This window comes from Topomyia yanbarensis, chromosome 2 (genome assembly GCF_030247195.1).
Source record: "Topomyia yanbarensis strain Yona2022 chromosome 2, ASM3024719v1, whole genome shotgun sequence".
Classification (NCBI taxonomy): domain Eukaryota; kingdom Metazoa; phylum Arthropoda; class Insecta; order Diptera; family Culicidae; genus Topomyia; species Topomyia yanbarensis.
This window is the reverse complement of record NC_080671.1, coordinates 318,965,761-318,993,457: the sequence shown is the minus strand read 5'-3', so window position 1 is coordinate 318,993,457 and position 27,697 is coordinate 318,965,761. Positions and strand designations below refer to the sequence as shown.

The window sequence follows — 27,697 nt, the reverse complement described above, 5'->3', positions numbered from 1 at the left end:
TAGTTTTTTTCAGTTTTCTTTTATTAATTGGTGCAATTGAATGCATGAACCGCGAGCGCGGTAATTTGTAGGTTGACGCTTGGATTTTTGTCGTAGTGCGCTTGAGGTTTTATATGAGAAATTGGAGTTTTTTTTTCGTGAACACGATGGAATTGAAATGTATTGCGAGAAAAATTCACTTTAATTTTGTAACTGAAAAATCACATAGTTGGTAGCACTGTTGCTAAAAACTAATATTTTTATAGACTCCTTGAATAATTTCCTTCAAAAAGCCACACGCGGTTTGATTTTAGAATAAATAGAACCGAATATATAGTCAAAAGAAAATCAAAGGTTTTACCAATTTGTCGAATCGTCGGGGTGTTGCCATGGCCCTGGGGGTAGTACAATGGTCACAAAAATTTGGATTTTGATATATTGGCCCTAAATGAACAATTCCTCCAACATTGGTTCAAATCCTTGAAGGTCGATTACACGTGCCTTGATCACTTCGCGCGGAATGACCAATTTACATTTTTATTTTGAGAGCCTACAGTTTGCCTTAAAGTAATCCAATAAATATATGGATGTATAGTTCAGGAAGAGCTCAATAGCTTGGCCGCACAGTGTCGCCTAGCTACACAAAGTCTCAAAATTTTGTTTTGGATTTTACGTGATTCAACATTTTTCTCTGTTTGTAAACAAATCGAATAGAGTCTTCTCAAAATATGAAGTCTTAAGGATGAAAGTTAAATTTTTTACAGAACTTCAAAGGTGAAAATATGGTCAATTAAGTGGAAAAACTGTATTCAAACCTATGTAATTTGAATGAATATATCTTTTTTTTCTCAATAGAAAGGTATTGCAATTGCTCTGAAAACCGACTTTTTAACGGAGACCCGGAAGGCCGAGCGACATATACCATTCGATTCAGTTCGTCGAGTTCGGCAAATATCTGTGTATCTGTGTGTGCGTATGTGCGTCTATGTGTATGTACGTGAACACAAACTCACTCACTTTGCTCAGAGATGGCTGAGCCGATGTTCACAAAGAAAGGTACAATGTTCCCGTAGGATGGTATTGAATTTCTAGTGGATCCGACTTCCGGTTCCGGAATTACAGGGTGATGAGTACGATCACGTAGAAAATGTCCATTTTAAAAAATTCTGCAATGAATGTATAAAGGAGAATTTTTTTCCAAAATGTGGCCACATCTGCTTGGAATTGTAGTACTAAGTCACTAACAGCCATTCAAAGTCTCTTTGGCCACCATAATCGGTGCCGGAAGTCCAGACGGAAGTATCCAAAATCAGAATAACAGTAACATCGATTTCCCGGAGATGGCTTGACCGATTCGACCAAACTTTGTCTCAAATGAAAGGTGTTTTATCTCTGTAAATGGCTATTAAATTTCATCCCGATCCGACTTCCGGTTTCGGAGTTATGGTTATTTCGCTAAAATGTCTCTCAATCAACTTACTTTTGCAGTTCTAGGTCACTGACGGCTAACCGAACTTTCGTTGACTACATTGACCAGCATAGACGGTTCCGGAAGTGCCCGGGAAAAACGGCTATCTTTCAAAATTAACAAACTCACATCAGTTTCCCAGAAATGGTTATGCCGATTTCCACAAACTTAGTCCCATATGCTAGCTATATGGTTCCGGAAATATAGACTAAACCGTCCGGTCACATATGAAATTCCTATACAAGCCGGAACTTTTTGGGACTGCCGATTCCAATTTATTATTACCGTGGCTGTGTGGAATTTCTTTTTCAATTCAATATTACCGTTGCTGTTTCGGAAAATTTTCATAAACGTTTGGAGCTTAGACCATTTGGGCATAAGGTATCATTCCTACACATGGTGCAAACATTACTCTTCTTCTCCCACCAGCTGATCAAGACGACCAAACTAAGTCTCAAACCGCTGTTTACTGGTTCTGATGGGTAAAGTTTTCGATTTAGCCTTTTTTTACAAAATTATAGAACTCGAACAATAATTTCTTTTCTCGTATATAGTTGTCATATCAAGTATACTAAAAATGAAATTTATAGATTTGAAAACTTTTAATGCATATGAACAACGATAAAATTTTCGTGCTCATGATTGAAAAAGGCACAATTGCACCGCTAGGTGGATTAAAACAGGTTTTTAGATATGATTCCAATTAGGGTCGAACTGGTTTCATTTGAAAGGTTACTGGCAGAACTTATACTCGTCATTCGATTTAGTCGATGCAATCCTTTCTTCTCGCTCCGACATAAATAACAAATAATAAATCGTGCATAAAATTAAAATTATAATGTTCAAAGTGGCTGAAACAATTAGGAAAGATCGCTAGTAGTAAACGACACTTGAAAATTAGTATACTTTCCGAAAATGTAAAATGTGTTTCTTCATATGTCTAAAGGAGATGCATGGTAGTGTTTGATTACGCAGGTTTTTTTTATATAATTTGTAAATGTCTCTCAATATAATTAATTGAATTGAATAAATGTGTATTTTGCTAAAAATCAAACCACACCAAATTTTTTGAAAAAGAATTTTCAGATATAGTGCACTTTATATTCGTAAATGTTTAATTTTCGAACCGCCCCACAGAGGAGTAACTAGAACAAATTCTTGGCCAATAGCCAAAATTTTTTTTTTGATTTTTTATTTAGTTATATTTTTTTAGATACTTAAAAGCATACTGTATATTGTGGCAAAATAAAGAGTATGCCAAAAATTGCTAAAGATTTTTTTCATGGATGCAAAATGGTGATATTTTAAGGGTTTTTAATCGTTTTCTATTATATATCCAGCAAAATCGCTTTCAAATGATGATGACTGTATTAAATAAGACAATATTATAACAAACGTAATAGAACACAACTATTTGTATAACCTCCGCTTGAAAATAACCGAAAATAGTAGTGTTGCTGCTTGTTGGACCAGCTTTAAAACACCTTTTTTAAACAAGTTATTCCAAATTTGAATGATAAAAAAGTTACATTATACGGCAAGATCCGGCAAAGTTGCTGAAACAACATTACAAAACAAGATTCCGGCTATTCAAAAAACATTCAAACTCTTCCGATCTTTTCCGATCCACAAATTCCAAGCGATTTGAAATTATTGATTTTTTACTAATTTGAGGTACGCCAAAATGCTGTAGGGTCAAAAACTATGTTTGGCAAAATGAATCTTTATGAGTATGTACACAGGTATCCCTTTTCTTCTTCCTTTTCCACTGACCAACTGTTCATGCAGCGGAAAAAACAAATGTATTCACAAAGATTACCTCGAAAATACTAGTATTCGGGAGGATCTAGAAAATTGACCCCTGCACTAGTAAGTGGATAGATGCCAAATAGTCCCAAAAACCAGTTATTTTCTATTTGTAGTTCATATTAAGGCATAATAACAGCAATAGCCGCAATAAACAGTTTTGGCCAGGATTCGACCCCAGTTACTCCTCTGTGCGCCCTAAGTGCCAAAATTTAGAGGAACCTAAAAATAAAAAAATAACATCAAATATGAATTCAGCGCAACAAAATTACCCCAATGTGAAGTTTTCATTAAATTTGCGTTACTTTTGAGGTTTTGTCCAACTTTTCTACGGAAGGTGATCACTGTGGGCCGAAGGAAAATACGGTACTAGAATGATCCTGCAGTTACAGCTATTTAAAATTCAATAATTCGAAATATATACCAAATATTGCCAAAGCTGCCGGTGCACCAATAGAAATTTGATTTAAAATTGAAATACTTTCCATGTATTTTGTTTTTGAATTATTATTTGTTTTTTTTTTTGGGAAGTGTAGATAAAGTTTTCAAACTGCCAAACCTTTTATGCATCTCAAAATGTCGTGACAAATATGAATTTTTAACCATCGGCCGGTGAACAACTAAAATTTTGTTTAGGGTAATTCAAGCACAATATTTCTCTTATGCAAGTCTGAAGCTATACTTTTATGCAATAAGTTGAATACTTCAGGCCTTTCGAAATAGAAATGCAAAAAGTAGATTTTCCCATACTAATTTCCACACAAATTTCGAATGCAATAAATAAAATATAAAAAAAATCATGTTGGAAGTCCGGATTTTTTCGTGTTCCTCCTGTTGTATAAGCCATATTACAAATCTTATTTGGTGAAACTATTCATAGTTCAATACAGCAAATCACATATAAAATTGCTTGTTTTCACAAATCACACCTTCTTAAATCAAATGTCAGTTTGAAGGAGGCGCAAGATAATTTGATTGCAACAGAAATAAAGATTTTAATTATGATGATCAAAATTAAAAAAAAAAGTTGAACAAGACACGATAAAGCTATTATACTATCGTCCGGTAAACAAACCAGATTAACTTCTCAGAAAAGTTGAAGCATATTTCTCCCCAAATTGTTCAAAATGTATTAAGAATGTTTCATTTTCATGAACAACGTGTGACTCGGACGTGCTTCCAATCCTAGTAATGATACTTTAAAAAACCCAACTCCAGTGCATCCAAATACAGCGCAATAGATTGCAAGATTACTCATCCTTCTTTCAATTTCAATGAAGTTCCACCGCAAGGTTCCAATTCCGTGAATGAACTTCTACAAGCGAGTCCTCGCGCATGGATGCACGGTCAAATCCTCACATATTACCTGTCGGCACGACTACATAAAATACAAGAATGAACAACCGACGTTTCCTTCAACCGGGTTACATCTCGGCATACGTATGTGTATAGGGTGCTTTACCTACTTTAATATTAATGACATGCAACCGATTTCCGTTTCGAATATGTGAAATTATATCATCCCAAAGCGAACGAGATAAAACAACAATTAACAAATCATTGTGATTCGAACAACAACTTTAAATCGAGTGTCATAATTGTGTAACGTTTGAGCCGATGCAATGAAATGAGTTGCTCAAGTTCGCAGGTTCAAATGGGTAGAAACGCAACAGGAACATGATTTAAATGAGCACACCACTCTACATGAAATGCACTGACTTTAGTAGTTACACGTTTAGTGCACTACTCGCTGGAAAGGGGGGGGGGGGGCTCGAGTGCTGCGGATGGCAACCCTTCGCAGTCGATCGCTAAGGCGCGCTCATGTTCCGTTGCAATAATCCAGAGGGTAGTAATGTTTAAATATGCAATAGTTCTGGCGGCCAGAACTAGTCTATTTGCAACCGTGCGACCGATCGGGAAATTACGCGATGTACAACTCGATCCGTTGGGGTGGCAGAGTGAAAACTGTTGTTTAGGATGAATGCTGCATTCGGAATATTGTTCCTCGCTCTAACAGGATGCTGTATAGTACAGGCGCAGGATAGCATTGTGTCCTTGATACAGTTCCTACAGGATGGCGGGAAAAGGTTGGACGAGGAATTTCCGAATAGAAGAAGTGTCAACGAAGAATATGATTTTGTGATCGTAGGAGCAGGATCAGCAGGATGTGCTTTGGCTGCGAGGCTGTCCGAAATCAACGATTGGAGTGTTTTGCTGATCGAGGCGGGCGCTAACGAGAATCTGCTTATGGATATCCCAATGTTTGTACATTATCTGCAAAACTATGACGTGAATTGGGATTATAGAACAAAACCAAGTGATGAGTATTGTCTCGCGTTTAAAAACAACCAGTGTAGATTCCCTCGTGGTAAAGTTATGGGTGGATCTAGTGTTCTTAATTACATGATATACACTAGAGGCAATCGACGGGATTTTGATAGCTGGGAAGCGGCCGGAAATGAAGGATGGAGTTACAAAGATGTGTTGCCGTATTTTCAAAAGTTAGAACACAGTGTAGTTCCGGACGCATACCCCGGATACGCGGGAAAGCATGGGCCATTATCAATTTCCTATGTACCTTATAAGTCTCTGATAGCCAAATTGTTCCTGGAAGCCGCGACTGAGTCCGGAGTTCCTTATGTGGATTACAATGGACCGAGTCAGGTCGGTGTATCATTTGTGCAAAGTACAACCAAAAATGGTTATCGTGATAGTACTAATGTAGCTTATTTATATCCGTTGAAAAACAGAACCAATCTACACGTTAAGAAAAAGAGTCAAGTTACCAAAGTTATTATTGATAAGGAAACGAAACAAGCAGTCGGAGTGAAATTTTACCACAATCGTAAATATTACACTGTGAAGGCTCGGTACGAAGTAATACTGTCGGCTGGTGCAATCGGATCACCTCATTTGCTAATGCTGTCCGGTGTTGGCCCGAAGCGACATCTAAAGGAAAAAGGCATCAAAGCAATTGTTGACTTACCTGTAGGATACAACTTCCAGGATCACACAGCTGCTGGAGCTCTCACATTCTTGGTTAACAACACCTCCAGCATGATGGTTGAACAAACGATGTCACTCAAAAATTTCATGGAGTACCAGATGCAGCACGGAGGTCCTCTTACTTCAATCGGAGGGTGCGAAACAATTAGTTTTTTCGATTCCGAACATCCCAATGATGCCGATGGATGGCCCGATTATGAGCTACTTCAGATCGGTGGAACGATGGCTGGAGATCCCTCATTCGAGCTGAACTTCAACTATAAGCACGAAACGTTCCAGAAACTGTTTGGTGATATCCAAAGAAACAGCCTAAGCGGATTTACAATATTCCCTCTTATTCTACGACCTCGTAGCAAAGGACGAATATATCTCAAGAGTGGAAATCCATTCAGATATCCAGTAATTGAACCAAACTATTTTTCTGACCCCTACGATCTGGACATCTCTGTGAAAGCAATCCGGAAGGCACTGGAGATCATAGAACAGCCAGCAATGCAACGACTCAATGCCCATTTGTTACCTATTCCAATGCCAGGATGTGAACACCTTGAGTTCAATTCCGATGAGTACTGGCGATGCTTTACAAGGCATGCAACCTATACCATCTACCATCACGTAGGCACATGCAAAATGGGTCCTCGGAAGGATCCTTCAGCGGTTGTAGACTCAAGGTTACGTGTTCACGGTGTCAAGGGACTAAGAGTAGTCGATGCAAGTGTTATGCCAAATGTCCCCGCGGGACATACCAATGCACCGACCGTAATGATTGCCGAAAAAGCAGCTGATATAATAAAAGAAGATTGGAACATGGTTCGGTGACAGGGAACAAGTGTTTTAAACAAATTAAAGTACTGCAGTAGGTCCTTAGAAAAGACTGTGTAAATAAATGTATTTATTTAAATTAATGAATAAGTGAAGTTTGCTTCTTATCGAACAAGTCCCGAATAAAGTTGATTTGACAATTTGAATGCATGCAGCCCTGAACGTATTAGCAGGAAACAGTCAGATTTTTGTCGTTAATTTCGATGCAACCATAACAAATCAAACTATACGCATGAACGCATTATAGATCAGTAGCACTACAAAAACCACCGACACTTCTCAACATTATCAGCAGCAGCCAGCTGTACCGTTGCAGTCGCGGTAATAAGTTTCCATCGTGTACCTTGGTAGCACCTTCAACCCGTCGATCGGATGCAAATTGGATTTCCTGCATCAGCGAAATCTGGTTACTCCGCCCTCGTCGTTGCGTGTCGTTAGAAATCAATGCGGTGACGCGGTAAGCGTTGGAGCTTTAGATAGAGAGTCGCAAGTGGCAGCGAAAATGACTATTGTCTGAGAGTTGACCCAAACTGCATCGTTGCAGTTGATCATTCTCAGCGCCGGTATCAAGGGCACAGGTTGATAGCTTGTGATAATTGGTACATTAGAGTGCACCAAGCAAGCGAACTTGAACAATGGAGGAAAATCTTCTTCCGGGGAAATATTAATGACGCTCTGTTTCACCCTAGACGGATAGAAAACAGTGCATTTTGTGTTGTGCTTAGAATTTTAACAATGTATTACTATGGAGAATCATCCGACACAACACAACTGAGCCAACTCAATCCAATGATAATTATTATGCGATAACGATCATCCCTGTAGCGAAAAGTCTGCCAGTATTCCTGATAATTATTAAATAATGGAATTCAAAGAGTGAAATAATTGCAATTATACGATCAGAAGCCGGACTTAAATATTTATATTGTTTTGCCGCGCTCAGAATTGAAACAGTAATGCAGATCACAGATCGTGATGTTCTAATGTTGAATATAGTTTCTACTATTACGGTCAGTGTTCATTAGGGTCGGTTGTTTTTACATGGTTTGTGGAGACTGTTGCTGGAGTTGATTTTTTTCTCAGAATACCAGTTGATGAAATAACGATGGAGACGCTTTCATCTCGAGTGGAAAATTTTCTAGACTTTCCCTGCTGATATAGCAATGCATAATTGTGGACTGCATTGAGACAATTATCATATTCTAGGTGGGATGTCGTGACAATAAATAAACCTGTTATTCAGACAAATGCAAATTTGCGCATTGCATAACTGTATGATAAATGTGTGTAGCAGATTAGATTCCATGACTAACTTGCATTGATTTAAATTGGCCATTTCGATTAGACTGGTCAAAGCTAGGAAGACGCAATAATGAGATGCTGAACAAAATCAACGCCTGGGAATCGCATTCTTCCATCGAGCAACAACCAAAATTTAAGGCAATTTGGTCAACGATCGAGTATGTTGTACAAACGAATTGTCGCCGGCAATATGCAGCTGTTGATAGAAACTTAGGCGTTATCAAACCGTGGATCAAATAAGTTGCTTCCTCTACTCAATTTTAATGGACAAATTCGCTGTTAATATTAGTACTAAGGGTAGGTATGCGTTTATTTCTTATACAAAGTTTGAGTGTGTACACACCCAAATTCTGACGAGTAATTTTCCATTACTTTTCAAAAAGATTCTATCATATTTTGGATAATGGGCATAAAGTTATGTCTACTTGGGTCCCAAAAATAAGGCACATTCGCGATTTTTTATTTCATGTTTATGACATTCTTTTGTGATACTATTTCACACATATTTTAATACATGTTTTAAGGTATTCGTAATAATTTTTATTATGAAAAAGCTGGCAAAACGACAATGATATATCTGTTGCTATGGATCACCTCATGTGCGGTGACCATTCTAATGGAAAAATCAACTGTAATGAATAAAAAAACTTTCGTGAATCAATGAATTTGGTGATAATATTTCTGAAAATGTTGATTTTAAATGACTTAATAAATTGATTTTTTGCCCCAGAAATAAACATATACGAAGTAGTCATCAAAATGCGAAATAAAACTTTCAAATCGATCGGTTCAGTTATTGCCGCACAATCACGGTCAACGCGAAATTGATTTTTTTGTAAATATGAACTCAAAATCAGTTTTTAGACTATTCCATGTTAAAACATTTATTGATTAATTTAATATGTTCTACAAACTTTCAGATATCACTAAAATTCAACGTTTTGTTGAAGCGTTGCGTTGCGTTGTGACGATGATTTTGGCGGAATGCACACTGACTTCATCACGTATGACTACTGATTATTTAATAAGAGTTGCTTAGGAAGTGGTTAGTAGGAATTCATACCAATCCGACTCATATTAAAAACTCATCACATGATAGCCATCATTGCCGGCCGCCTTCATCTCCATCGTTCACGGGGATGGATAAAGGATAAGGTAGACGGGAAGTGTTCATGCTCCACTTACTTAACGGAAGGACGACGATTTATCAGACTCTTCCATAGGTGTCGCGGAGTTGGTGATTTGGAAGGGTATAAGGTCTAGGATTCGTTCGAAGCAAGCGATGCGACCTGTAAAGAATATTTTATTATGTAATTGTTCAGTTAGTCTTCGAGTACACGATCACTCGAAAAAGAAAAGATCTTGTTTAGTTTTTGGTTCTTTTTAAACTCTGGGCAGCCGGGTACCGAGAGTATCCTATGTTTCCTAAACAAAAGCAATTTGAACTTCACACAGCCGACAGTGGGAGTATTGCCTAAAAAAGCTAATCTTATCTGCGTAATGAGCCGGATCACTATCTCTTGTAACAGTATTTAGGCAGAATTCGCTACTTCTTCTCTACGGTATATTTATTTGGTTGAAAACTACCGAGTGATAACACGTTATACAGACAAAGAGTTATGATAGCGCGAAATGTTATAAATCAAGGTATGTATTTGCTATTTTGCGTATCGGATGGTTTGTAAAATACACGTATACAAGCGATAATAACGACCATTGAAGAGAAATACAAAGAATTGTTAACCTGATACACCCAGTCGTCGCCGTTCTAAGGACCAAATGTCATCAATAGACTTAGACTCGCGTGGAGGCATGAGATAGGAGACTTGTGAGAACTAAAGAGATTAAAAAACAAAGAAACGACATGCTCCGTCCTGAATCCGAACTCAGCTATAAGCTTCTACAGCTGAATTGAATCTTCAAACGGAGCATGGCGTCTCCTTGTCATTCCAATCCTTTTAGTGAAGACTATGTTATCTTACCGTTTGACGACCCTAAAATTCAACGTTTTGTTGAAGGTACAAATACTGTAAAATCGATGTTTTGGCTTCTAAAACGAATTTCCATGCAAAAATACACTATTTTCATTAAAGATTTTTGTTTTCATATGTACTTTGTGGCAGCCGAGCTTTGGCTATTCCGACACTCTATTACTCCAACAAAAATTAAACGTTACATAGGAACAGGACATAACATTAAACGTTACATAGGAACAGGACATAACATAAAATATGTTTATATTATAGCTATTACAAAAATGCTCTTTTTACACGCACCAACAAGTAAGGGGACCCAGGGCTATTAAGATAGTGGGGGTAATTCGGACCCCGTCGATTTCTCAGAAAATAGCAAGACTTTTTGACTATCGTACATATTCGTGGAACCGCTATTCTGAAACATTAATTTTGAGAGCTGAATTTGATTCTTTGTTCTTTGTAGAAAGGAGATACAACGTGTTTCGTTTTTTGCCATTCTCAAAACAAAAATCATTAAAATGGAAAAAAACCGTGAATAAATCAACAAATAAAAGTGAAAAAAAGAAATGGTAAGTGTTTTGGAAAGCTTGAGGCTCCTATTTCATGGAATGATTTTTGTTTGGGTGAAAACACAGATATTTTCGAGACACTCACCACTTTTGTGCGAAATGAGCGTACGGGGCTATTCGGACCCCCTATTCCGTCAACCAGCGTTCAGCGGCTTGCGGCTGCGCACACCATTGCAGACGCCACAGCAAAGAAAATACATGGGCTGCCAATCGACAGCTGTGACTTACCAGATTAAGTTTTTGCAAAGCAATTTACTTTTTTTCATTTCTTAAGGAGTGTCTTTTATAAATATTTCATAGGTAAACATAATTCCATTGTAAAAAATTCAAGAAAAATGACGGTCTGAATTGCCCCGTAGGGAGGCCGAATTACCCCTACATTGTAAAAGGATGGAAAAAAGTAAAGGTTTGCAAATCGTCGCCTAGCGCTGCCATTGAGTGGTGCAAATGAACTTTTTATGGCACCAAAATGTAGCTGAGGTGTCAAACTAACAAAACTAGGGCCTTTGGCCGGTCAATTTTTTCACATCTATCCACCTAAAAAGGCGATTTGCTCAAGTAGGTCCGAATAGCCCGGGCTCCCTTATGTATTGAGTTCGGTAATTTCGGGAGAGATGCTGCGTCGAGTGAGATGCCGCACTCTCTACTTCTCCTATATAGAGTCACTTTGGTACAGTTTTGCGAGTTTGTCTTTCTATGAATTACAATACTGGAGATGTAAAATAATCTTTATTCTTAACTCTCAGAAATATTATTAATGATTATGTGAGTCTAGTTGCATCGCGGAATGCCAAAAATTTCAGAACCACATTAAAATTTCGTTTTTTTTAATTGTGCGGTTTTTTTTAGGTAAATCATGTATCAGTTGATTAGCTGGAAACTTTTAGAAAGCAATATTATCATGAACACTGTCATCTATAATTTCAAAAGAAAACATCGTCGTGCGGCTTCTCTCCCCTACAATTGGGAGAGATGCCGCATGAAAATTGTGGGTGAGATGCCGCACTCGATGGCGGAGTATCCGTAACTAAAAAGTATTTTTTTGACATCGGAATGTCATTAAATGATCATTTGCGTCAGGTATAAGTTCTTAATAAGATATATCTACAAACTAACGGACCTAACACCGTGACATAAGGAATTATGATTCAATTTATCTAAATATTTAATATGTATCCAAGTATGTTTACTTCGGTTTATTCTTTAAAGTTTCGGGCACTAACTTCCGTGAACGCATTAATTAATATTGATGTCAATTTTGGGATAAAAACGAAAATTTCAACGAGTTAATGCTCTTTTTTTTTAATCTAAAAAAGAAATCTAATTTTGTTTAAACGGTTGAGGTCTTCAGCAAAGTTGTCAACTATTGCATTTGTAACAATTTTGTTGAAAAAGGTGTCTACAAAGTGTAGATTTTTTTGGACCCGAGATCGTTATTCTTTGGCAGTTTAACCTCAAAATTAGTATTCTTAATCATTCCATATTGTAACCGTAATTGATCAATTCAATAAGTTCTACATACTTGTAGGTGCGCACAAAAAATAACATTTTATTTATAGCTAATAATGTATAAAAAATAAAAATAATTCAAATATATTTTATGTTATAAACCTTCGTACATGAATGGTCATCCAAACAATGAGTCCCACTATATCCTGTTCCTATATAATAATTGATTTATTCTTGGTTCTCAATATTTTATAACCGTGTGCCTTTCGCATATTCGCGTGTGTTCTTGGATGATCGCGCGCGGATCGTGAATCTAATGCTTAATTTGGTTCAGATGCTAGAAGAAAATGAGATCTTCCACATCACTAGAGTTACCAGTCATGTCGCCATAGAAGGTGTTGTCTAGTGGATATGAGCTTTTTTGATTGGTCTAACTGGATGTGTGGACGTTTGTACGTTTGGAATGAGAAATATTGTGAGTCTATATGAGAAAATAAGCAATTTATTGTGCTGCTGAGTGTTACCATGGATCTAATTCAAAATATAGCAATAAAAGAAAAATAACATGCCGAATAACGAAAAAAGGAAAGACATTAAGTAGAAGCGAAATTGATCGATATTATTTTTGGTACACATGAGTAGTGGAAAAGCAAACTACTAGAAGTACAAAAAACAAGCTGATGAAGTAGAAGAAGAGGACGCATGTAACATGCAATCGAACTACTTGAAATCACCTAAATGCTTTCAAATTATACTTATTTACCATTAACGACAATTACATTCCATTAGAAGTTTTTCACGTGCGTCGGTAAATTAACCGTACCTTGAATTATCCAATCCGATCGTCCCGAATGATTCGAATCGAATGTACGAATTGAATACCGGTAAAAAATTACCAAAGGATCCCACTATTCCATCATATACGACAGTTTAGCATCTATTCCCTAACCCATCTGTCACAAATCCTCACATACACAAATAGACATACGATTAGCACATAACAACTGTACACTAGTGCTAAAAACTACAATTATTAAACCACAACACAACTAATAAGGTTCAACTGTGAAGCCGACTGATAAGTCGACACACAATGACTCCCACTGCGAGCCGTGCTCACAAACATTACCGTTAAGCTGTTGAACAATGTCTGCAACCACTCCCCACAGAAAAAGTCAATCCACGCTGACCCGCCAAACGGCCGCGCCAGTGTGCACAGGATGTTGGCTGAGCGTTAGTTGCCTGATTCCTGATGATTGTTTACTTATGATTTAAAGAGCTGTTTTGAACTTTTGTTGAAAAATGTGTCGAGAACTCTAACTTTTTCAACTTTGTGCGCTAGTAACATTCTTGAATTTTCAGGTGATCTACACATTTTATATATTTTTGGAAAGAGCACATCAACACTTTTCTCATGATTTGAGCAATAACTAAACTAAGTGCGCAAAAGCTCGTTTGAAAAAAAAAACGACTTAAAAATAAAAATTGTATATTGTTTTCGTATTCACCGATTCAAAATATTTTTTTCTGGTTCCTTTTTTCTTCGTTAACCAAATGTAAATGTGTAAATGCACATTCTGCTATCAAGTGCAATAGCGCTAAAATAATTACTTTATAAGCAGATCGAAGGACAAAACAGAAAGTTTACAAAGTACTCAACGACCTTTATAAATACACTTAAACAGCAGTCAAAAATATACGAATTCGACAACCTTTCATTTCTGAAACTAAGTTACAACCTAACTTACATGAAACACATTGATACGATAGTGATCCGAGTATCCTCGATAGAGAATTAGCCAATCTGTATGTAGAATATTAACTCAAACATTTTCATGTTTTTGGAACTCATGCTCAAAGGTACATTTACCCGACAATGCTACAACAATTCTTACTACCTGAGCAATTGAATGTCCCATAGCATCGCAATTTCACTAATTCATAAACCTATCGGTCAAGTGGAAGGTCCCCCGCAACCACTAAATTGTTGGCCCTCAATAATACATCACATCAGCTGGCCCACTGAATTAGTAACAAGCTTGAAATTTTCAGCTATAGCTGACCTTAAGTCGCGTGCTTTCGTGGTAGCATTGAATTGGGAAGAAAACTCGTAAAACATACATGTTCGACTGATTTTGCTGTAGCGATTCGTCAATTTATCATGCGAACTTGCCACCACTTTTTCATGTCAACATTTTCGGCAAGGTTGCGGATAAAGCGAGCAATCTTGGGTGGTTCCGATCGCCGATTAGTTTCAGTGTTTTTCCGGAATCCGTAACCGTCGGACGCACAGACTATCAGACTAATTGGCGTTAAAAGTGCCAACGATGCACAGGAAAAAAAGAAAAAGCGTGATAGTGATACTAGCTTCGTTAGTCCTAGTTTTTCAATTACACAGCGTCGTTGCCGAAGATAAAGGCGACACAAAGGAAACATTGAAAGAATTTCATAAGCAACCCAGTGTTGATTCAATCAAAAGTCATTTTTTGAGTGAAACAGAAAAACGTTATGGTGCCAAAAACATTCTCAATCAGTATGATTTCGTAATTGTGGGAGCAAGTCCTTCGGGATGTGTGCTTGCTAATCGGTTGTCCGAGAACTCAGAATGGAAGGTGCTACTGCTCGAAGCGGGCGAACAAGAAAATTTGATCATCAAAGTTCCGGTGTTTGCAGCCTATATGCAATCCACCAGCTACAACTGGGGATACTTAGCTGAGCGGCAAAATTTTAGCTGCTGGGGTAGGTTGTGTTAATTGATTCAACGATTTATATTTTAAAATTAAATTCGTATGGGAGATCGGGGCTAGTTTGCGAAGAGTTTGTCGCAGAATGTCTTTTTTTGGAGTTGTCCTACGGGAGCTGTAGAGCTGGGTTCTCGGAAGGGCCCCCTGTCAGAATCATTCACTACAATTGCAAACGAGACGAGAAATGTCACTCACTAATACACTGCTAAGGTCAATTGCAGCGGATGATTGTAATATTGAGTGTATTGTTCAGATGTGCGGGCGTATGGACGTCGCTAGGGAATTTATTTATTCGCGCTTAAGAATGTTGTTAATCAGATTATAGGTGCTATAGTGTTCTCTGAGGTCCTGTGTTTGCGAGAACTGGGGCGCATATGCGCGTGGATGATCGCGCATTGCATTTGCCTTTGTGTATCAATGCGAAGGGCTCGAGTGTTTGTATGTTGACGCGTTCGATCGCGTGGACGTTTGTATGTCGTGTGCTAGTGTGTGTGTGTAACTTTACGTGTAGAAAATCGATTTTATAACCGTCGTGTCATTCGCATATTCGCGTGTGTTCTTAAATGATCGAGCGGACCGCGAATCTGTTACTTAATTCTCACTGTGCGGTTCAAATGCTAGAAGAGTTTACCCATATCACTAGCGTTCCCAGTCATGTTGTCATGGGACATATTGTTTAGTGTATATTTGCGTTATTTTTATTAGATTGTGCCAACTTACGACTCGAATGCTATAATATAATAGAGAAAGGCATTAGAAATTCTAATAATAATGCGCAGAACGGAAAATAAATTAAATGATAGGTGAGAAAGGTCAAAACATGGACAAAAAAGAGCAATAGTATTCCGAACACAATAGAAATATTCGAATGGCTGAACTTTAGTTTGGTCAGGTGAGAGTAAGTAAAAAGTTACAATTATGTTCAATAGAAATATGACATTTTAAATGTAGATCTACGAATAAACGAGTATTAATTGTTGACAATTGATGTACTAAGTTTGTTCAAACTGATACATGTCAATGCTTGAAAATGTCAATCCAATCAGTATAAGGGAGAGACGTAATCAATTTTGCTTATATTTGGAAACATAGCCACTTTATTTGATAGTTAGGCCTGCATGGATGATGGTACTTCAAAAAAACTAAGCAGATTATGAATAGGTATTTGAATTGATAAGTTCCAAATAATTTGGCTAATTCACTAAAATTTAATACATTGTGCAAATTGAAAGATATTTACTTTCGATTTATTTTACGTTTTTGTAGGTCAAGAATATATTGAAAAAGCAAATACGCTGCAGCAACAAAAATGACACCAAGATCGGTTAGAACTTCAATACCCCAACACTCGATCACCTTGATGTCAAAAGACATCAAAATACGATGGGTTAACCGCTATTGCGAATTCTCCGCCAAATCCAACAATCCGATCAAAACGATGACTAACAAAATTGAGCATTAAATTTGATATTTGGTTTTAAAAATATTCCGATTACAACGCCAATATGCACATTATGTAACCTCAAGAATTTAATACATTAATTGATTATTTAAAATCATTATTACATTTTAAATTAATTACAATTTTGTAAGCAAACTTACCCGCAACTGAAGCATAATTCAGTCTATTCTCAACCACGAAAGACATCAGTCACAATATCAGTGTGCTCTCTGCTGCTACTCAAGCCAGCGCAAGCAGTTGCTTTTTTCTTGTGTGCTTTGTCTGAAGAACAAAGGGAACCGTTACTATTATTCTATCAAGATGACTGATTCTCGACAACAAAATGTGACTCTTCGAGCTAACACGGTGGCCATTGACTTCCGGTCTTTCCGCATAAGACCGAGTATTGGTGATGTGGAACATTTGCTGAAGGAGAAAATGCAGCTTCGGTTTTCAGACGTAAGTTTCATCCAGTTGGAGCACGTCAGACACGCGGTGCTGATGACGTTCAACAAATTCGCGCAGGCAAAAAGATTCATTTCACAAAACAACTTGAAACACGTTCTGGAATGTGACACCGCAAAAATCAAGATCCCTGTGCATATGGATAACGGAAATGTGGAAGTTAAATTACATGATTTGGCACCACGTACTTGCAAAGTGGTCATTAAAAGATTCATGTCGTATTTCGGAGAAGTGGAATCCATTACGGAAGGTACGTGGAGGAACTACTTTCCAGGTATTTCAAATGGTGTTTTTGTGGTGAGAATGTGGGTAGACCAACCCATTCCCTCCTACCTTACCCTGCAGTACACAACAGAAGGGAGTGATACCGTTATACAGCGAACTCTATGTACATATCAAGGACAAACTAACACGTGCCAGTTCTGTGAACAAACGGCACATTACGGACAACCCTGCCCAGAAACCGCTAAGAAAAGCTCATCTACAGAAAGAAATACCAACACTCAGTCTCCAATATCATTCCCTGAGCCACAAACGGTTGCCAAATTTGTGGCTGCTGTTCAAGCAATAATGACAACTGCGAAAGTCGCGTCAAGTACCACAAAATCAACAGCTAATTCCAGCAATGAGGGAGCTACTAGCAATGACGGAGGGTTCACGCTCGTGACCCGAAAGGGAAAGAAGTTAAGAACAACTGATCGCGAACATCAAGGCAGTAACCCCGATGATGACCCGGACATGTGCGAAGACGACAGAAATACAAATATTTCCCCGATACGAAAACGGATCTCCGTGCGCAATGGAAAGTCGCGCGTACGGGATCGATATTAGCATTAATTATTTTTTTTATTGTTTACATCATGTAAATATATAAAAGACCCACGGCTCCGTGAAGCTAACGCCTTGAGCCGTGCAAAATAAACGAATTATAAAAAACTGAAACATAAGATAAAACACCATTGTAGAACGGTGTGACGGAGATAGAAGATTTTTTTCTTGGACAGGACATGTCAACAAATTCGATTTATGGCTTCCACGACAGTTAGCACATTTGAACTTCTGTGGTTTCTTTTACCGGACAATCGACCTTGTTTGCAAAGTATCACCACAAATCATACATTTGGACAATTTTTAGTACCGTGGAACATTGTTTGTACTTTTTCTATCTCTTCAAATTATTAACCTCATTACGATTAAAACGAATAAAATAAAGTTCAGGGATAATTCCAGAGCTTGCTGGCATGCTAGTGCCGCTAGCCTTTCTCTTTACAGTCGTCCAAACTTTGACCTTGCAGTAACGCTTTCAAGACAGACTTGAATGGTCTATCTCCCTTGAAATCATATGAATAATGTGATAATAGACGAATAATAGACGAATTTCGCGCCAACTCGAACAAATGTTGGCAGCACCCTCTCAGATTTAAATGAAACTTTCTGTACATGAGAACTTTGTCACAAAACGCCACTTTGCATACTTTGTTTTTTTTCTAAAAATCTTCCAAAGAAATGTTACAGGAGTTATTTTTACAAAATTAGTCAAATTTTTTAATAAAAATATTGAAAAAAATCTTCATCGACTCCTACACTGAAAAAGATGCATTTTAAAAATTTAAAGTCAATTTACAAAAAAAATCCCACCTTTGATTTAGATGAAATTGTGTTCCAAGATAGGTAATTATGTTCCCTACCTCGTCGCTGTTGTGCTATCTTATGACAAGCGCCATTTAGCACATTTCGAGAAAAACGATTTTTTAAGTTTGAGATTGAATATCTTGAAACTTATAAATGGTATAAACAATCCAAAGAAGACAATTGATGCTTCTATCTATTCTGCATTAATCTCCCAAATATTACGAAGATCGGTTGACTATGTTGCGAGTTTTTACTATGAATGTAAACAAAAGTCGCACTCATACGTGTCATAGGCGTGTATTGATGACAAAATTTGTATGACGTGTCATAATCGTGCATGGAAAATTTTCCATAGAAAAAAATCATCAATTTTTAACTTTTATTCATATCTTTGCGTTCATATGGTCTACACACAATCCGTGAAATGCATTTTGAAGGAAATGAGTCAGGAAATCTAGAAAAAATTGTAATTTTTGGTTACAGTGTTGCCAAATATCCTTTATTTCCAGTTTAAAACTAAAACTGTGATTTTCTAACAACTCGTGTAATTTTCTTTTGAAAATGTTTATGCCATTGTGTTCCTCAGACATTTTCACACATAAAAACATCTAAACATCTAATTATTACTTGAACAAATCCCTCTATACAGTGATTTGAAGCAAAAAACTCACAATTTCTCATCATGTTTCTCGCTATATCTAAGTAACCAAGAAGAAGTTCAAAATTCTGAAAACGCCACTTCGTAGAGATTTTTCAAACAAGTTGTGGCATATCTAACTCAGTTTACCCCAAAATAGCGTTTGTCATAAGATAGCACAACAGCGACGACCTACCGTCAAAAATTCAAGTTGGGCACTTTCAAGGAAAGTTTTTTGAAAAAAACTTTTCCTTGTCCAAACTGATTTTTTTTCAGTGCATATTTATCGAAAGCTAAACCAATAAAATTCATAATCATCTCAGAATTCAATTTCACAACTGCTAATTGCCTGATGCATGCAAAAAGTATCAGTAACAAATTTGGTATAGACTGGACTGGAACGAGACCGAAGGGATTCGTTTAACGGAGACCTGGTACTAGAACACTTAGTGTACGACCAGACAACATGTTTAATATCGCAATAACCGCCACCACAAGCGCAGAGACCGCTCTCCACAACCCTAATACGCCGGGGATGGGCATTCTACGTACAATGATTATACATGACCCGAGATATCAACCGAATGAAGTCATGACCCTCATCCATTCTCTTGGGCCAAAGTATGTTGATACCTTTGGGATTACTGAACTTCCATCGCTCCATGAAATTTGCCAATTTTCGAGTGTCCTCTGAGAAGAAATAATTAAAAACTCGTTGAAGCTAAGCGATCTGTCACAAACATCACCTTCTAATGTCTACATGTCCACGTTCTCATTATCATTCTAATCCAAGTGTCCGCCTTCTCATTACCCGGAATGGAGCATTCAAACGAGAGAAGTCAAACTAAGGTAATCCGCTATGATTTTTCAGATAAAGTACTCAAAAACTCCCACGTTTTCTCCAGGAAATATTAAAAGTGCTTTCCATGCTCCATCAAACGGAGAGCCTCCTATAACTGTAACGATGACGGCATGGTCGTTGATAGGTAAATATAAAATCATCAGTTTTATGGAGAAAGTTGGCAGCACAGCCTCTTTTATGATTGCACTCACCTCTACTATCATAATAATTAGCATAAAAGCGATACATAACCGTCATCCTAGGACGAATGTTCCGTGTATTTCAATCACAGGATGAATCGAATACACAACGTAAGCCCTAGCCACCAGACGAAACATTGTTTCTCTGATGATCCGTCCGTTAATCCGCCGACGGACCCGTGCCAATAATCGCATTTTTCAGGTTTCAGCAAGTCTTTCATTTGCATTTGTAGCGTCGCGTATATTGGGAAAAAATCTGGCGATCCGACTCTCAGGCCTCTATGAGGAAACGTAGAAGAGAAAACTGATTTTTCTCTTTCGGAAATTTATAGGCATATTAGAAGATGTTCCCACAATGGGAAGGTCACACTCTCGCTCTTTAGTGTACAAGGAAACGTAGAAATTATTCGTTGTCGGTTGCGTAAAGCTCTTTTACATCTCTTATAGGAGCGTTCTTTAAACAAATGTTTCATTTTGTCCCAACATAATTTATATGCGGGATATGCCGAGAGATCACGCTGAGTCTCTCCACAGTAGGAAAACTTTTCATGATTCTCTCCGCATTTTCCATAGCGTGCCTTTTTTACAATAAGTCGCTGTAGGCCCAATTGTTTGGAACGACGGCAGTTTACTCCTCGAGGCACAAAAAGGCGAACAGGTAGACTAGCCCCGTCCAAAAGATCAAAGTTTGGATGAGCAGATTCGGCGAAAAAAATAAGGCTGATGGAAAATAAGTTGATTTCATATACTCCTTAATTTTTCTTGTACGCAATTGCTTGCGAACCAGAATTTTCACTGGCCGAAGCAAAGGGTTCTTGAAGGAGCGAACCCCATGCTTCGCAATTAAGGCCCTTGTTGGAGACTTTTATATACACGTTTAATGGATCCCTTCATGTAAGTTAATGGTGACATAGAACGGTGACTGTTGACTATGACATGTTTCAACCAAATGTCCTCAACTCCTTATTCTAGTTTTTTAATAGTTTCATATTATTTTTTCCTTTTTTTATTTCGACTATGTTAGTCAAATTTTCTTTTTTACGTTTTAACGACATTCAATTAGCTAGAGATAACTGGGTAGGGAAAGTTATGAAACTTAGAGCCATAGTACTCAAGTGAGAGCAAGGATGTGAAGTAAACAGATCGGAAAGCTAGAAGTGGCAGCGTCATTAGAACAGGCTTAATATCATGTGGGCTTAATTTTTGCCTTCTGATAATGAGGGTCGAGCTTAGGCAGAATAACTACGAATACGGCCGGTTGTCACGGTAAAGATAGATACGTCTACCTTTATCAAGGACACATGATAGTGAACTCGGGTGATTCGTAGTTATTCTGCCTAAGCTGGACCCTCATTATAAGAAGGCAAAAATTAAGCCCACATGATATTAAGCCTGTTCTAATGACCCTGCCACTTCTAGCTTTCCGATCTGTTCCTTCACATCCTTGCTCTCACTTGAGTACTATGGCTCTAAGTTTCATAACTTTCCCTACCCAGTTATCTCTAGCTAATTGAATGTCGTTAAAACGTAAAAAAGTTTCATATTATTTCTGAATTGTGACATATTATGAAAATGTTTTTATGGTGACTATGAGAGCGAATATCATTTTCATTCAAAAATAGGTCTCGAAGTCACGCCAAATCCGCTTAAACGCACGGTGACTGGTGAATTGACGGTATATCGATCATGTTAAATGGCTTATATTTGCCCTTATTCAAGTTTGTTATGGATATATACCAAATTCGTTACTGATACTATTTGCATATATCAGGTAACTAGCAGTTGGGAAATTGCATACTGAGATGATTATGACTTTTATTGGTTTAGCTTTCGATAAAAATGCACTGAAAAAAAATTCAGTTTGGACAAGGAAAAGTTTTTTTCAAATAATTTTTTTTCCTTGAAAGTGCCCAACTTGAATTTTTGACGGCATGTAGGGAACATAATTACCTACCTTGAAACAAAATTTCAACAAATCAAAGATGGGTTTTTTGTAAATCTACTTTAAATTTTTAAAATAGATTACAACTTTGAAAAATCCGCTTCAACTTGCCCCAGTGTACTCACAATTTTATTTTTTGTGGAAAAAAAGAATGGGACAATTTTTTTGGATGTAAAATATATGACAAAACGAAAGAAGATTTTATTTCCAATTTGTTCTTTTTAAATCTGAAATCACTTGGTTTAAAATTATATTATCGTGAAATTATAAATTCTTCACAACTGTCGCTTACATCGACTGTGTTGTTATCGATAATGCTTTGAACATGTTTCTTTTAAAACCAATCTTGCAAATTTTAAAACATGTGAAGGATAACAATATCAATCTCAAGTTACTACAAAAAACCGTGGTTGCCACGACTGTCGTTGTACCTATGTCGTGTTTAATTACTCTTTTCACCAGCAAAAACTTGATATGCTACGTTTTTACTTTTGGTTTTTGAGACCGGTACCGATTTAGAAAAAAACACGTTTAAGGTTTAGTGTGTGATTGGCATGCAGATAACAGAACTCGATTCAAAGTTATTAATCCGAAATTTTTAATGAGTAGCTTTGGAATATTCTACTTTCATAAAATGCAAAGAAAATGCCTAATTTCAAAATTCTAACTAGATCCTCAATATCGGGTTCGTCGATACTTGCGCGCTTAACCTCTTTTGCATACGCGTGACTTGGAACAAACAGATGTAAGTTTGCCAATTTCATAAATTATATATTTAGGAAAGAATTAAGGAAAAATTTAATAAAATCTTATCATTTTATATTTCGAATTATGGAAAAGCCGGTACTGTAGGTTCTATACCGTCAGCGGGGGTATATGAAATTGTGACCTGTGCCGGAAAGTTTCTGCCTAGAAGCGACCAAAGGAACAAGGATTTGGTAATTTTGTAAAAATACCAGGACGGATTATCTTCGAGCCAAAACTCGTTTATGGCTGTCGACAAATTCTGATGGATCTGGCAAGCCAATACAAGCTCACTTTATGGGGGATGCCAGGGTGGGTACGAATATAAAGAAACGCGTTGGCTTACAAACTAATGAAAACGGGGAGAAGCACTTGCTCGTTTCACAGATAGCGATCCATGCTTTGGATTTAGACCTAGCAACCCTAAGGAAAAGCTCGATGGCTGGGAGCAAACGAGAGAGATATTACCTCTCTTTTATTTTGTTATGAAGATCAACTCACTGCTATTGTTCGCATATTTAAGCACCTCACTGTTTAACCCATTAAAATCCATGGGTCCTTCAATGTGAATCAAATGAAATGTCCATTCCAAATATTTAGGCATTTGTTACGGAACGTGTTTGTGTGCTATTGGTTGGGAATTATCTGCACGCCAGATGACGCTTCGGAACAAATTGTGTTTTCCTCCTCGTTCATTGAAAGTCGCTGCAACATGCGATGGGTATCAGCTAGTTATATATAAATAAAGCTACAGTAAATATGCATTAAAAGATGGATGATTTTGCGTATGAAATTTCATAGGCCAGAATATAATGGGTTAAAATGATACTTCTGTGCGTTGGAACGGCTTTGTTGTGCCGTTAGATATTTGAAAAAGCAAAAAATTGGATCTGGTACCTGTACCGTACAACTTGACGGTTGCTAAGTGTATAATGGTATTATAGTATCAGTTTTATAGTTGCTATTATTGAGTGTGTGTAAAATTTTGCACATACAGATGTAAGTCCTCAGATGTCGGAGCGTTTGTTGAAAATGTAAACTTAATTAACACATTTCATTCATTCTATTTTTAGCATTATTTCTAATCTCTAACTTCTACTCAATAGGCATGAAAGATCAACGCTGTGCATTACCTCGCGGAAAAGGACTAGGAGGCTCAACGCTCATAAACTACATGATGTACGTACGAGGAAATCAGCAGGATTTTGACAACTGGGCCAACGCCGGTAACCCTGGTTGGTCGTATCAAGATGTGCTACCGTATTTTAAAAAATCGGAAAATTCCTTTCTCAACATTTCGAATGGATACCACGGTGTAGATGGACCGTTGGATGTACGGTTTGTTCCGTACAGAACGGAAATGTCTCGCATTTTCGTAGATAGCCTGAAGGAGTTAGCAATGCCTTTGGTAGATTATAACGGCGAAAATCAGCTTGGTGTATCATATCTGCATACTAACCTAAGAGATGGCCAAAGACTGTCTGCCAGCACTGCGTTTCTAGAACCAATCGCTTCCCGACCCAACCTGCACATACTCATCAACTCCAGAGCAACAAAGATTCTTATCGATCCCATAACCAAGACTTCATATGGAGTGGAGTTTGTTCGTGAACGAAAACGTTATGCTGTAATAGCAAAGAAAGAAGTACTTCTCACGGCAGGTGCTCTGCAATCGCCACAGCTTCTTATGCTTTCTGGTGTTGGACCGGAAGATCAACTTAAAAATATAGGAATACCAGTTATACGAAATCTACCCGTGGGGAAAGTTATTTACGATCATCTGTATTTCACTGGATTGACATTCGTGACAAATACTCGCAACTTGACGCTCCACGTGGATCGCATCGTTACTCTCGAAATGCTAGCGAGATATCTAAACGGAAATGGTACCATGACAATCCCCGGAGGGGTCGAGGTGATAGGATTCCTCAACACTCGAAATGCAAGTCTTGTTGCTATCCCCGATATTGAGCTAATTTTCGTTAATGGATCACCCGCGTCAGACGAGGGAAGTGGTATACGTGAAGGACTTCGTTTCAATGATGAAGTATACGATACCTATCGGCCACTTGAGGCGGGCGATAAGGATGCATTCACCGTCAATATTGTGCTGTTACACCCGAAATCGAGGGGTTATATGGAACTAAAGAACAGTAACCCTTTCCAGTGGCCAAAGTTTTACATGAATTTTCTGAAACAGGACGAAGATATAGAAACCCTACTGAATGGGATAAAATGGGTGCTCCGGATAATGGACACTCCAACAATGAAAAAGTATGGTGTAAAGCTGCATGATATTCTTCTACCAAACTGTGCTCAATTTCAACATGGCAGCGATGACTACTGGCGATGTGCACTCCGAACACAGGCTACATCGATGTACCATCAGACAGCAACCTGCCGAATGGGTCCTACGTGGGATTCGGAAGCAGTTGTATCGCCAAAGCTTCAGGTATACGGCATAACAAATTTGCGTGTTGTCGATGTCGGGGTAATTCCAATGACCTTCAGTGGACATCCGGCAGCAATAGCTTACATGATTGGTGAAAAATCAGCGGATATGATTAAAGAACATTGGCTTAAGAGTGCTAATGAAAGTCAATGAATTAAAGATATGTGAAAAAATTGTTGCTGTAGAATGGATGTAGACGGAAAATTGTTTGAATAATTTATTTGAGAAGTCCTTTTTAAGATCTACTGCTTAAATAGAATAGACAACCTGCGACAGATATAATAAGCACGATGTAAACAATTCTATAAACTAAACAACTTAATTAATTCATAAATCATTTTGAACAATCTTTAGAAAAAAAATATTACGGTTTGGAACTGTTACTTAAAGGGCGTTTGTTGAACCATATTGTTCCCAATATAGGAGTATCTGCCCTTTGAGTAATATTTCTATAGTCATGAAACATGAATTTTGGCATACTTAATCGAACAGATTTTTTGATGATTTTTTAATTTATGGTCTCTTGAGCTGGAAAACCACTTTATCAACTGGTTTGGGATCCATTATCACATTGCATGGTATTTAACACTAAAATTCTAAAGAACAAAGAATAAAGAGAAACAAACGACACATGTACAATTGGGCGCTTGAACATTTTCATGTAAATATTGGTAAACTTCTTTTAGAAACATCTTACTGGCATTGGCCTTTACTAGAAGAATTTTAGGAGTAAGTGCAAGAAAAAACACATGAATATGATGATCATATAGGAGCATACACATTATTTACTTCAGAGACTACAGATGTTTTAACAGCAACATTGAAAATAAATAACATCATCGCAGTAAGAATGGTCCAAATGCGATCGGTAAGATAAGTGTATTCACGTAACCTAAACCAAGTTTAGTTATTCACGTAACATAAATGTAACCTCGATCAGCTAAGCGTATCATTTTATCAACACTACTTTCAAATAAATTATATTAAAAAAATTAATATAATGATCAGATAACTCATTTACATAAATTGTGCTGAATACCTTTCCACTATATAGTCGTAAAACAGATCAACATTACCTGGAATAAGAAAGAAACATAGAATTAGTTGTTGCAGTTAGTGATAATGTGAAAAAAATGTGAATGTATCACAACAATGTTGGCAGTGCTATGAGGTTTTGTGCCCACTAAAGAAAACTCTGTTTCGGAGCACTACTTGAGCAGAATTTTACTTATTTCACAGGAATATGACAATGACAACACAAATGCCATTCAATATGACTGTGGTATTTGAACAGTTCCTTTAACTTTCCTCGAAAATACTCTTACAAACAACATTGTTACTTCAACGTCTAACTCTAATGTATCATTTACTTCGCTGAACCTGAGGCAGCTGATGTCCTCTTGCAATGCTTAGCCATTCCATATATAGAAACAAGGATAGGATGAATAACATCACGAATCGTTCGTTCATCATTTACATGTAAGTTCTTTTCAGCTGTAAAGTATCATGATTGCATAGAAAATCATGCCACGAAAACACGCGAGGCAAAGCTGTAGCAATAAATGAGGAAGCAAATTAGTTGTTATCTTGTTCTATCCATTGCCAACACGGAAGGCTTCGCTCGCTAAGCTTTTCGGTTCGTGGTTTGCAATGGGTTTTCATCAAACAGCTGGCACCTAAGTGGAATTATCGAGCACTGTACCCTACATAGATTACGCCGTTCACTTAGGCTCGAAAATGTAAAACATGTCATCAGAACGCTAGTTTCGCTAAATTTAGCCCGGATGGGGGTCATTCCGAAGTGGGAATAGATAGGATATAGTACAAAATTTTGGCGATTTCTAAATACATGTTGGTAATTTAAGTGACGTTTCATAATGATATAAATCACTAAATAAAAAGGCGTGTTGCAGCTGTGAATAGAGCTTAAAGTAGGACATTGAAATATAGAGAATAGTATAGACCAACCATTCTCAACCCATAGGGTAATTTGAGGAGCGATGCCGCACATTTCTTAAAATCGGTCCTGCATCAAAGTAAACCATTCAATATTCGATAAAATCATTTTTATCAATTGCGACAAGTTTCTAAAATATTGTGAAATGGTTTTTGTCATGAAAAAAATTCATCAAATTTCCATGAACATTTTAAAAAAAAAAAAGGTCATTGCGGGAGAGAAGCCGCATGTGCGGGTGCGACGCCGCACCGTGATAACTGAAAAA

General features: G+C 37.4%; 3 protein-coding genes across 8 annotated transcripts in view; 2 read left to right on the top strand and 1 right to left on the bottom strand.

Annotated features, from left to right (window-relative positions):
* The window catches only part of LOC131683725 (glucose dehydrogenase [FAD, quinone]), a 62,603-nt gene extending 55,432 nt beyond the window's left edge, over positions 1 to 7,171 (top strand). Inside the window, exons 5-6 of the mRNA XM_058965968.1 lie at positions 1,017 to 1,042; positions 5,299 to 7,171. Coding sequence (XP_058821951.1) covers positions 1,017 to 1,042; positions 5,299 to 7,078 — 1,806 coding nt within the window. The 3' untranslated portion in view covers positions 7,079 to 7,171. The remainder of the gene's footprint in view (positions 1 to 1,016; positions 1,043 to 5,298) is intronic.
* LOC131683731 (flotillin-2) overlaps positions 1 to 27,697 on the bottom strand; it is a 503,804-nt gene that overhangs the window by 418,581 nt on the left and 57,526 nt on the right. The gene's annotated exons all lie outside the window — the stretch shown is intronic.
* Positions 7,589 to 26,244, top strand: LOC131683728 (glucose dehydrogenase [FAD, quinone]-like). The gene is made up of 2 exons (XM_058965971.1): positions 7,589 to 8,680; positions 24,130 to 26,244. Exons 1-2 carry the CDS (start codon positions 8,647 to 8,649, stop codon positions 25,626 to 25,628), a joined length of 1,533 nt encoding a protein of 510 aa, XP_058821954.1. The 5' UTR covers positions 7,589 to 8,646; the 3' UTR covers positions 25,629 to 26,244.